The sequence below is a fragment of the Lotus japonicus genome, chromosome 3, assembly GCF_012489685.1.
Source record: "Lotus japonicus ecotype B-129 chromosome 3, LjGifu_v1.2".
NCBI lineage: Eukaryota > Viridiplantae > Streptophyta > Magnoliopsida > Fabales > Fabaceae > Lotus > Lotus japonicus.
The window spans coordinates 51,762,323-51,773,722 of NC_080043.1; the positions used below are offsets into that span (position 1 = coordinate 51,762,323).

Sequence of the window (11,400 nt, forward strand, 5' to 3'; positions counted from 1 at the left end):
AAATTTTTAAACAAGTAACGAATCCTGTAGGTTATCTCTACTGAAACATGTTTCTGCTGTGAGCGTAATTCCTGCACTGCTATATGAACTTTAAAGCTGTCTTATAATTGGTTTTCTTTCCTACTGCAAGCTAGAATGAATCAAATTGAGTACGTAGTATAACATTAGTGTTTTATAGTAAGATTAAGGATTTCTTGAATATGAGCCAAAAGAATAAAGTGCTGAATAATGTGGTTTTAAGCGATGATAGTGATGTGGTGATATAGGTGCAATGCCTCATGTTGAAGTGATGATTATGAGATGTATACGCCCTTCTGAGTCACATAGCATCTGCATACTCTGTGATGGCCTGTATTGGCGTTTTGTGATGAAGGCTTATGCCTTGTGCCTCTAATAATTGGCAATTAGTGATGAGGGCTGAAGCCCTGTTGGTACCTCAATTAGTGATGAGTTGCATCCGAGTCGATGACGTTATTTGTGACTGTTTTAGTAACTGAGCTATATGAATGTAAAAAGAAGTGGTGTGGCATTAATCTAGCATATTCACTGTCATTCTTATATTTATGATACTCGATATCTCACCCCTTCTGTTTGAATATTACCCTTGTTGGTAATGTGCAGGTAATCAGGAGGAGTAGTCTATAGCCTTTATTTCGAGTTGGAGTCCTTGCTCTGATACGTAGCACTCGGGGGGGGGGGATGGACGCTTGTTTCGTTTCTGTTATATTTGTTGTTGAATTAAGTTATCATTGAGGAGTTGTTCCTGTTAAGTTGTGAACAAGATGCTATGTTTTCTTTAAGTTTTAAAGACGTTATATCCGCTTTTATTTATTGATTTAGTGAACTATTTTTATTATTAAAAATTAATTATCTGCCACAGGAATAGTTATGTTTAACGCAGTTATGTTCATCATTTTTATGTTCGTCTGCTATGAGTCCTTCTCAAGTTTATGTGCTATGTATCTGTTACAGGAGAATTATGTTGATGTTTTAAGTGATTATGTAAAGCCTCATGATCGTTTGAAATTTTATCATTCTGATATTTGCAATATATATACCAATTAGAATTGGGGTGTTACATTAGTGGTATCAGAGCAATGGTTGGTCAGTGACCAAGTTTTTAGTATAATATATATTCTAATACTTGCTGATACTCGATATGTGTAAGTAGCACTATCGAGCTGTTGTTTGATAAGAGTTGTTGGCTGTTTGGAGATTCAGGAAAATGGTTGTCGGAAGGAATAATGAAGCTATCGCTGAGGCATTGCCAATGTTGGCTGGCGCCATTGGGCAAGGTCAGCAAGCGAACCTTGGGAACCATAATCAGGATGAATTCCGTGCTTTGGGAAAGTTTCAGAGGAACAATCCGCCAACCTTTGAAGGAGCATACGACCCTGACAAAGCACAGGCATGGCTGAAAGCAATTGAGAAGATCTTTCGAGTCATGAATTGTACTGACGCGCAGAAGGTGCAGTTTGGCACCCATATGCTTGAGTAAGAATTAAAGGTCTTCCCCGAACGACGAACCATAACGAATCGGTTATTGAACGTCTGACAGCATGCGTACGATCGCCCAAACACAAGTAGACAAACAAAGCATGCGCGAGGGTCAACTCACAGAATATAATAGATTGTACAAGCAACATTTGAATAATAGGGGTATATATATATATGTTGTATATATACATATAAGTTATGTATTGCCTACCCTAAGGTATATACATAGCATGTTGTCGAATCTTTAATACAATTCAATCATTAACATCTCAATAAATATAGTTAGAATGCATGGTATTTCATACAACGTCAATTCAAAATGTTCCGGAAGAAGTAGGCTGGGCACGATCGAGTCGGTCCTAACACTGGCCTTGTGTCGACCATATCCCTCGGGTGTCACTTACAACCTTGACATAGTCGGATCAGTCCTGACCCTGTGGGTTGAATTTTCCCTCCGCTGTTCCCGACATCAACAGGTCGATCCTAACCGTGCAGTCGATCATATCCCCCGTCGAATGCCCAAGGTACCCGAAGGAACCTTTCATGAATAAATGCATGAGTGCAATATGGTTAGCCAAACAACGATCGTCCTCACTAGGATACACGCGTCTAGCTAGATTATATTGTCTCTACTGTACCCGAAGGTATACTGTGGTCATAGATCAAAAGCTTGCTTAATCAGCAAAAGTGTTAGAGTTTATTGGCTCTACTGTACCCGAAGGTATACGGTGGTTCTTGACCAAAAGCTTACTTGACCAGCAAGGTACTTACCCGCACTAATGTGACTTTCCCGTCACGGCAGATCATCCTCTGAATGTCCGCACTTAGGTTTCCCAACCTTACCAACGCCCAGACCCTTGGCTAAACTCGTCTACAATTCTTTTCCATAACATAAGTTTCCTTAAAAACAGTTCTCTTATTAAGTAAAATGTTCCATCGTAAGTTAGTGCATTATGTCGTTAATTCCAAAGACCAGTCCTCATTTCCAAAACCTTTCAAAATAAAGTTCCCAAAACTAGGATCACCGACCTATTCCCGTTTTCCAAACTCAAATTCATTCCTAAGTCCTTTCCATTAAATTGTCCTCATCAATTAAAAACATTCTAGTATTTAGTAAGTGTATTATGAATTTTATTTACAAATCAGTTTATGTTCATTTGATCCAAAACTTCAATAAGTCAAAATTACCATCAAACCCAAATAATCTCCCAAGAAGATCCCGATCCACTAAAAACAATAAGGGCCCGAACCTCGGTTCATCCTTTAACACCCAATTTTTCGTTATTAGGTTATTTACTATTTTATTTTAATTATTATTATGCTATATGGTAATTTGATGAATTATGTGATTTAATTAGATAATAAGGTGATTAAGTGATTTTATTAGATAATTAAGTGATTATGTGATATAGATAAATAAGGGTTTTAGGTTTTATAATGAGAAGTTGGGAGTGGGGCCCATTGTAAGACTATTTAAGGGTTAAGAGTGAATTAGAAAGAGAGAAATCAGAATTTGAGAATTGGAGAAGTTAGTAGAGCAGAAGAAAAGAAGCGTGAAAGAGAGAAGGGGAGAAAAGAGAAGAAAAACCTAGAATTTGATCTTCAAGAGGTAAGGGTTTGGATTCATGTTCTATGGATTAGTATGATAGTGGGTAATGATAATAAGCTTGATTTAGGAACCCTAGGATACATAAACTCCCAAATTGAAATAGTTAGGGTTTGATTTTAAGATGAATTTTGGGGGTAGAAGATAGGCGCCCATGATGCGCGGGTTGCGCGTGGGATATTTACGAGCTCTTGAACCCTTTTTCAAGCTGTGTTAGTGACCGAATTTGAAGAAGTAGTCTTCATAAAAGTTGTAGCCCCTTCTGTTGTGAAACTTTTGCTGCCAGTTTCACGTCAATTCGACGTCTGTAGCTCGAGTTATATGTTTTTTAGTGAGGATAGTTTAAGTTGTCTTGTTTCTCACGAACTTCTGTTAGTGTTAGATTTTTGCTGACTTTTGTACTTCGAATTTCGACTTGCAAATTTACAGGGATTTACAAAACGTGTTTAGAAAATCATGATAAAAATATTGGATTTTTCTAAGTGTATTTGAGGTATTTAAAAATTCGCCTAGGTTGCTGTGCAGTTTATAACCGTTTTGAATAAAATGAGTCATTTTAGGTGCAAATGTTGTTTTCGAAAAAATATGTGGTGCACGCATGTGGTGGTGCGCAAGGCGCGGTGGCGCGCGGCCATGACGAGGGTTGCGCGTGAGGGAGGTGGCGCATGCAGGTAGAAGTGCGCGCGGTAGCGCGCATATGAGGGGATGGTGCAAGGAGATGACGAGTTTTTGGGAAAAATTAGGAAGACCCAATTTTTGTATAACAGTTGCAGAACATGTTATATATGAATTATATTTAATTTACATCTGTTTAATAGTTCATTATTTGATGTTATTTCTGAATTGATGTTAGATGTTAAGTTGTTCAGTTACTGTGATTGCAAGTTTTGTGATTGATAACATGTAAGTGTGTGCTTTGTGAAATTGGAGATGATTTGAATTGTTGAGCTGGTGATGAATATGCTAAAATAATTATGACTTGGAGATGGTCTGAATATGCATATGTTAGTTGAGTTTTGCACAATACACTGCATAGTTGTCAAGAGGCAATGTTTGCTAGTTCTCGTGGAGGCTAGTGACTTGTCCCAAAACTAAAGTGGTTTTGAAGCCTAGAGCGAGAGCTTTATTAGTGGTTATCTGTCTGGAGTGGACGCGGTTATACCGCTAAGGATAACAACTTTGGTACGAAAGGCATTTCCACGGGTCTCACTTGAGTCATACGTGTTAGGGAGTTGTTGATGCTAATTAATGATCATTGTGATATTTTTTTGAGATTTGATGTTGTGGTAATTGGAGACAATAATATTTTCTTACTTGATGCTATGAATTATGGAGTATTGTTATAACTGTGAGATTGATTGATTATATTAAATTACATAATTTATTATTTGTTAGTGCAGTGTGAAGAATTTATGTGGAACATAGATAAGCTTTTACATTATTTATTATTATGCTTATCCATATGATATGAGTTCTCACCCTTCTGCTGGAATGATGTTCTATGCGACATCGCTCAGGTACCGAGGATAGTGGAGCTTCTCGCGAGGGTTAGTTGGAGGAGCTAGTCTTCCATTTATGGTCTAGTTAGGGGTGTCATGCTCTGTTATGTAACATGGGGAAACGCTTAGTTATGTACCTTGATGTTAAGAGCTATTTTATGTGTTCCGTGCTAGAACATAGAGAGGGAAGGTAGTACCCAAAGTATGAGGAAGGTGATGAGAATGCTTAGAGAGAAGCTCTAACCACTTAGAGAGAGAAAATGTAACTGAATTTCAACGCTATTATTACTCAAATGAGCTAAGAGTCCCTTACAATTGGTATTTCCCCTATATATAGAAGTGGGGTTGGGCTTCGGCGCCTCCCTCCTATTCAGATAGGCCAGTTGGGCCTCAGAAAGGGAGGCCCAAGGTTATGGTGTGTTCCCCGCCCACGGTCAAGTTTCCTGGGCGAAGGACTCAGGGGTCTCGCCCAGTCCACAAGTCCACAAGACACCGAGTTCGAAGCATGAGAGCTAAGTGTGTCTTTAAGCAAGAAACAAGGCGAAATCCCTAAGAATACTGACTAAGACTTAAAAAACCTTAAAAATCTAGAAGTGAAAAACAATGGCCAACATGGCCTGATAAATAAAGCCTTTACAATCAACACTTTGGATCTCCAACCGTGCCCTCCTCTTCCGGGCGATCCAAGTCCACAAGCAGGCTTGGGGGGAAAGCTTCCAGTCCGCCCGACTCGGCATAACGACGTTTTGTCACGTGTTGCATCATTTCCACTCGTCGCGCCTTGAAACAATGTTTGGATTAGTAAATCCACAAAACCTCAACCGCCACCTTTAAAACGCTTTTTTGAATTATGTCAACATCTTGTCACTTTTAAATTTGAACCAACCAGCTCCAACCGTCACAGCTTTCCACTTAATGCGCTGCCCCTACTCTCCGGAACCCACGTCACACTTTTGTGTGTGGGCCCCCCTTTACCATGATGGTTTACCGCGATGAGGCATGATTTTCTAGTCTTTATCACACCCAAAATCTGAGTTCTCTTCTCTCACATCATTCATCATCTTCTATTAACTGCTCCCATATTTGCCCTCGACTCTCGCTCTAGTCTCCTTTGCTGATCTCACGAATCCCCACTCCGGCTCTTGCTCTTCTCCTCACGGTTCCCCTCCTGGTTAGTCTTCACCCTTTCCTTCTCCCATTTCTTTCTTTACTTTCTTTGATGTCGTCACCAGGATCTAAATTACTTCCCCGACTAGGTCCTTTTTCTTGTTCCTTTGTCGCACCCTTTGTTTTATACGTCTTTTATTTCTAACGGCTGCTTTCTCTTTTTCTTTTCAGGAAAAATGAATTTCTCTTCCGACGAACTGTTGAAGGCTTTCCTCTCTGGGGGCGTTAAAACCCCTCCCTCTGCTCATACCGGGGAGAAACGACAAAGGTCGCCATCGGGCGACGGCGCTTCTAAGAAGAGAAAACTGGACGAGCTGAAGTCACCTCTCGCTTCGTCAACTGTCCCTGGCGAGGAGGGCACTGCCTCTGGCACTCTCGCCCCGGTTGGTGCGGGCGACCCTTCTAAACCTACTCACCAGGGCGAGGCGAGCATTGCCCAGGTTGAGGGCCCTTCTCGCCCCCCGGTGTCACCGACAACCCAGTCCTCACCAACTGTCATTCACCTCTCAACTTCTGCCTCTGACTTGCCAACTCCTGCTTCTCCCAAGGCTGTTGGTGAGGAAAAAGACCCCCCACTGAATCGTCCACAGAAGCCTACTGGCGCATCAAGCTCCGATCCTTTCTCCTTCCTACTTTCTCATCCCTTCCTCGAGAAACTGAGGGAAACGTCCAACCAGAACCCGCAAGACATTGCCCAAGAAACTGTGTCCAACCTCCTCCGAGCGGGCTGCCTGTTCGCTCAAGTGGCTTGGGAAGCCCGCCCCCTTTCCGGGATTGCTGGACTCCGGCAGGAGGTGGAGAAGCTGCGCTACGACCAACCTTCAAATTAATGAAAATTGCTCCAAGTTGTCCAAACAGTTGACCTCGGAAACGGAAAAGACGGCGAAGATGCAAAAGAAACTCGCTGAGGCGAAGCGTATGAAGGCTGCAGCGGACAAGAAAGAGGAACAACTTGAAAGCAAAATTGAAGAGCTTCGCACAACTCTTGGTACTCGAGAGGCTACTCTTGCTTCTCAGAAGGAAGACCTTTCGGCCAAAAATGAGGAAATCGCCAAGTTGCGCCAGGACTTGGCGGACAGGAGTAAAGCTCTTGTCGATGCTCGCTCTAATTTGGAGTCAAAACGCAAACTCTTGGCCGAGAAAGATGCCCAGGCCCTCGCCTTGGAGGATAGGATAAGAGGCGATGCTGCTCAAGCGGTGGCCAATGAGCGAATTCGAGGCTTCCTGATCGCTAAGGCTCAAGTCAAACATCTCCATCCGAACATCGACCTTGGTCCCTTAGGAGTTTTTAAGAAGATTACGCCCGCCGGGCTGGAGGGTGTCGAAGATCCACTGGGAGTCGCCAATGTTGACCTTGGAGATGCTGTGGAGAAAAAATGAAGAGACAGATAGACAATGTTTACTTCTTATTTTATATTGGATTGTTGTAATGTTAGTACTATTTTGTTTTACTCGTCGTATCCTAGTTTAAGCTAGCTGTTTTCGGTTTTCATTATTATATTACTCCTCTCGCATGTTTTAGCTCTTTTCGATTTTCTCTCTCGCGTCCTTCATCATTTCTCTGTTTCAACTAGGACTCGTTGCTCGGTATTTGAACCGAGGCTTTTGTTCGCACCAATATTTCCCGAAAGAGCAGGTGCGGCCCCTCCAGCCTTATTAGGTGGGGACTTACAATTGCTCAGTGCCCAATGGCCATATGGGTTTACCCGAGACTTTCGAGCCTAGTTGAAAAATGCCCGCCCATATTTCGGGGAGATTACTGGGATAAGAAGCTTATCCGCACACATCGCCGACGAGTGACGGCGAGCTGTGTCGGCTTTTCCGGAGCAATCCCCAGACATCAAGGTCGTGTTGGGATTGCCACCTTCAGGGAATTTTTCCCACCGAGCTCTCGCCGCAATTCAGTGTGATTGAATTGCTGGATACAATTTTTGTCATTTCAATCAGGCGTGATAGCCAACAAACTCCCGAGATGGAGAACAAGAATGTGTCTTTGTTTTTACCATTTTTGGGCGCTTTTGGCCAATAACTTCTTGGGATAAGTACAAAAGTATCTTTCTCCATTTCGCACTTAACTTCGCAGCCTACGTGAGGCGCACTGCCTTCCTTCGCCTCAAATGCAGCTCGCTCTCGCCTTATCAGCTGTAATAGTACTTCAGGCTTGCTGTGTTCCAGGATCGTGGCACCCGTTTCCCATCCAAGCTCTCCAGGTGATATGCCCCTCTTCCCAAAGCTTTTAAGATCCTGTAGGGCCCCTCCCAGATTGGGCTTAATTTGTTTCCGGTGACTCTTGTTCGCTTTTTGAGCACCAAATCCCCTTCTTACATCTCCCTCGGTTTTACTTTTGTGTCATACCTGGCTGAAGCTTGCTGCTTCATCGCGGCTTCCCTGAGGCGGGCCTCATTGTGTGTCTCCGACAACAAGTCTAGCTCTGTCGCCATGTTTGAGGAATTTTCGCCCTCGAACTTCGGTGTCGTTCGCCACGAACTGTTGTCTATCTCTACAGGGAGCATGGCGTCCGCCCCATAAGTCATTCTGAACGGAGTCTCCCCTGTAGTTGAGTGTTGTGTTGTATTGTAAGACCAAATAACAATTGGGAGTTCATCTAATCACGCCCCCTTGACCTCCGAGAGTCGGCGCTTCAAGCCTCGCAGGATGACTTTGTTCTCCGATTCTGCTTGTCCATTTGTTTGCAGATGCTCCACCGAAGAGAATCTCCTCTAAATGCCCATCTCTTCGCAGAACTCCTTGGTTTGATTACTTGCGAACTGCGTTCCGTTGTCCGAGACGATCGCCCTTGGTAACCCGAACCGGCAGACGATTCTCTTCCAGTAAAAACTTGTAGTTTTGGCCGCTGTAATGCTCGCCAGAGGCTCAACTTCCACCCATTTGATGAAGTAGTCCACCGCCACCAAGATGAACTTCATTTGCGACCTAGCGGTGGGAAAGGGCCCGACAAGATCGACTCCCCATATGGCGAAGGGCCATGGGGAACTGATTGTGGCTAGTTGCTCTGGCGGAGCTCTGGGTAGGTCCGCAAATACTTGGCACCTCTCGCACTTCCTCACAAACTCCGCACAGTCCTTCCTTATCGTAGTCCAATAGAAACCCGTTCTAAGGACTTTGCTCGCCAGTGACCTTCCTCCAATGTGGCTTGTACAAACTCCCTCATGGACCTCCGTCACAACAGCCTCGTACTTCTCAGGCGGAGACACCTTAGGAGGGGCGAACTGAATCCTCGCCGAAAGAGTATCCCGTCGAGTAGCGTGTAGTGCCCCGCCTCCCTCCTTTGCGACTTTGAGTATTTTATCACGTCACTAGGTTCTCCCACCAGAATGTCAATGACTGGATTCATCCAAGTTTCCTGGCGAACAACCGAAGCCACCAAATCCCCCTCTATGCTGGGATTGACAAGGGTCTCTTGAATTACGCTCCGGTTGTTGCCAGGCTTCCTAGTGCTTGCCAACTTTGCTAGGGCGTCCGCCCTTTGGTTTTGTGTCCTCGGTACGAATTCAACCACCACCTGTTGCAAACGACCCATGAGCTGCCGCACGCGCTCCACATACTTGATCAAGGCCGGCTCCTTTACCTGGAACTCCCCATTGACCTGGCTTGCCACTAGCAGCGAGTCCGTTCTTACTAGTAGACTGTCAATTTGCCCTTCAATTGCTAGTATTAAACCCGCAATAAGAGCCTCATATTCTGCTTGGTTATTGCTGGTTTTGAACTGGAATCTGAGGGACTGCTCCAACACCAACTCTCCGGGCCCCTGCAGCGTGACCCCAGCCCCGCTTTCATTTTCGTTCGTAGACCCATCGACAAACAATATCCATTTCGTGCTCAATTTTTCCCCTTCTTCCGGCGTCAACTCCACCACAAAATCCGCTAAGGTCTGTGCGCCGACCTTTCCCCTTTTGTCATATTGCAGTCCATATTCCGACAACTCCACAGACCACGCGACAAGCCTTCCTGACAAATCTGGCTTCTGCAATACCTGTCTCAAAGGAAGGTCAATTCTTATTTTTACCTGAAAGCTTTGAAAATATGGTCGTAGGCGTCTGGCGGTGACGAGGACGGCGAGCGCCGCTTTTTCTATCTTCTAATATCTGACCTCTGCCCCCTGAAGTGTATGACTTACAAAATAGACTATCTTTTGCTCTCCATCCACCTCCTGAAGAATCACGGAGCTTATTGTGTGATCGCCAACAGAAAGGTATAAATGCAAAGGTAGGCCTTGGACAGGTTTCGAAAGGACCGGTGGGGCGGACAACTTCTCCTTGAGGAGGGTGAAAGCTTCCTCGCACTCTGAATTCCACTCAAATGCCGCGTTCTTCTTGAGGCATTTGAAGAACGGGGCTGACTTGTCGCCCAAGTGAGGGAGAAAACGGGATAAGGCCGCGATACGCCCGGTTAGCCTCTGCACTTCCTTCACGTTGCTTGGGCTTTTCATCTCCTGGATCGCCTTACACTTGTCTGGATTGATTTCGATTCCTTTGGACGTAACCATGAAGCCTAAAAACTTCCCACCCCGTCTGCCGAAAGAACACTTTTCCGGATTAAGCCTCATGTTATGCTTCCGAATCCTACTGAAGGCCTCCATCAAATCCTCATGATGATTCGATCCCAGAACCGATTTGACGATCATATCATCAACGTATACCTCCATGTTCCTTCCTACTTGGCCTTCAAACACTCTATCCATCAACCGCTGATACGTCGCCCCTGCATTCTTCAACCCAAAAGGCATAGTTTGGTAACAGTAGTTCACCCTTGCGGTCATAAAAGTTGTTTTGTCTTCGTCCGACGGATGCATCTTGATTTGATGATATCTTGAATAAGCATCCATTAAACTCAGAAGTTCATTCCCTGAAGCGCTGTCCACCAGCTTATCTATGCTCGGCAAGGGATAAAAATTCTTTGGGCATGCCTTGTTCAAGTCTGTATAATCCACGCACATTCGTCATTTCCCGTTCGCCTTCTTGAACATCACAACATTTGCCAACCAGGTAGGGTATTTGATTTCCCGTATGAAGTCTACCGAAAGTAACTTGTTTACCTCTTGCTGGATAGCCTTCTCTTTCTCGTTTCCCATTCTCCGGCGAGTTTGGGTTATAGGCTTAGCCCCTGGATTCAATGCAAGCATGTGGCAAATGAAGTTTTGGTCTATACCTGGCATGTCCTTGTGACTCCAGGCAAAAAGGTCTAGATTGTCGCCTAACAACTTTGATAACCTTTGTTCTTGGTCCTTACTTAACTTGATTCCTATCTTGAGTATCTTCTCGCCGAACTTCAGCTCTTTGATTTCTTCTATCGGTGTGGGCCTACTGACACGTCCCTCGCCCCTTGGGTCCAAATTTTCTTCTGGCGCCTCAACTTCGCTGCAACGGTGCCCGACTGAAGCATTTTTCTTCCCATACCGATCCACAGCATTACAGTAGCATTCCCTTACGATACTTTGATCCACAACAATTCTTCCAATAAGCCCACTCAAATTGTTCAGTTTAGTCAGTTGGGCCGCTACCTGGGTCAGCAACTTGTCACGCTCGCCATACGCTCCGAGTGTGGCGTGGCTGTAACCCCCATCCCTCTAGCGGAGCTCTTCAACTTCAGTGGCTGTGGCTGAATCCTGCG

General features: G+C 44.4%; 1 protein-coding gene across 1 annotated transcript; it reads right to left on the reverse strand.

The window, feature by feature from the left end:
* Positions 1 to 8,489: 8,489 nt before the first annotated feature.
* Positions 8,490 to 10,726, reverse strand: LOC130744287 (uncharacterized). Its single transcript, XM_057596476.1, has 3 exons — positions 9,908 to 10,726; positions 9,101 to 9,763; positions 8,490 to 8,999 (listed from the first exon to the last, which is right to left on the reverse strand). Exons 1-3 carry the CDS (start codon positions 10,724 to 10,726, stop codon positions 8,490 to 8,492), a joined length of 1,992 nt encoding a protein of 663 aa, XP_057452459.1.
* Between the last annotated feature and the right edge of the window lie 674 nt (positions 10,727 to 11,400).

Coding starts and splice junctions, on each gene's coding strand:
- LOC130744287 (XM_057596476.1), bottom strand. CDS start 10,726: ATGTGCGTGGATTATACAGACTTGAACAAGGCATGCCCAAAGAATTTT. Junction 9,764..9,907: donor AGCAAAAGATAGTCTATTTT/GTAAGTCATACA, acceptor CCTTTGAGACAG/GTATTGCAGAAGCCAGATTT. Junction 9,000..9,100: donor ATCCAGTCATTGACATTCTG/GTGGGAGAACCT, acceptor GCGAGGATTCAG/TTCGCCCCTCCTAAGGTGTC.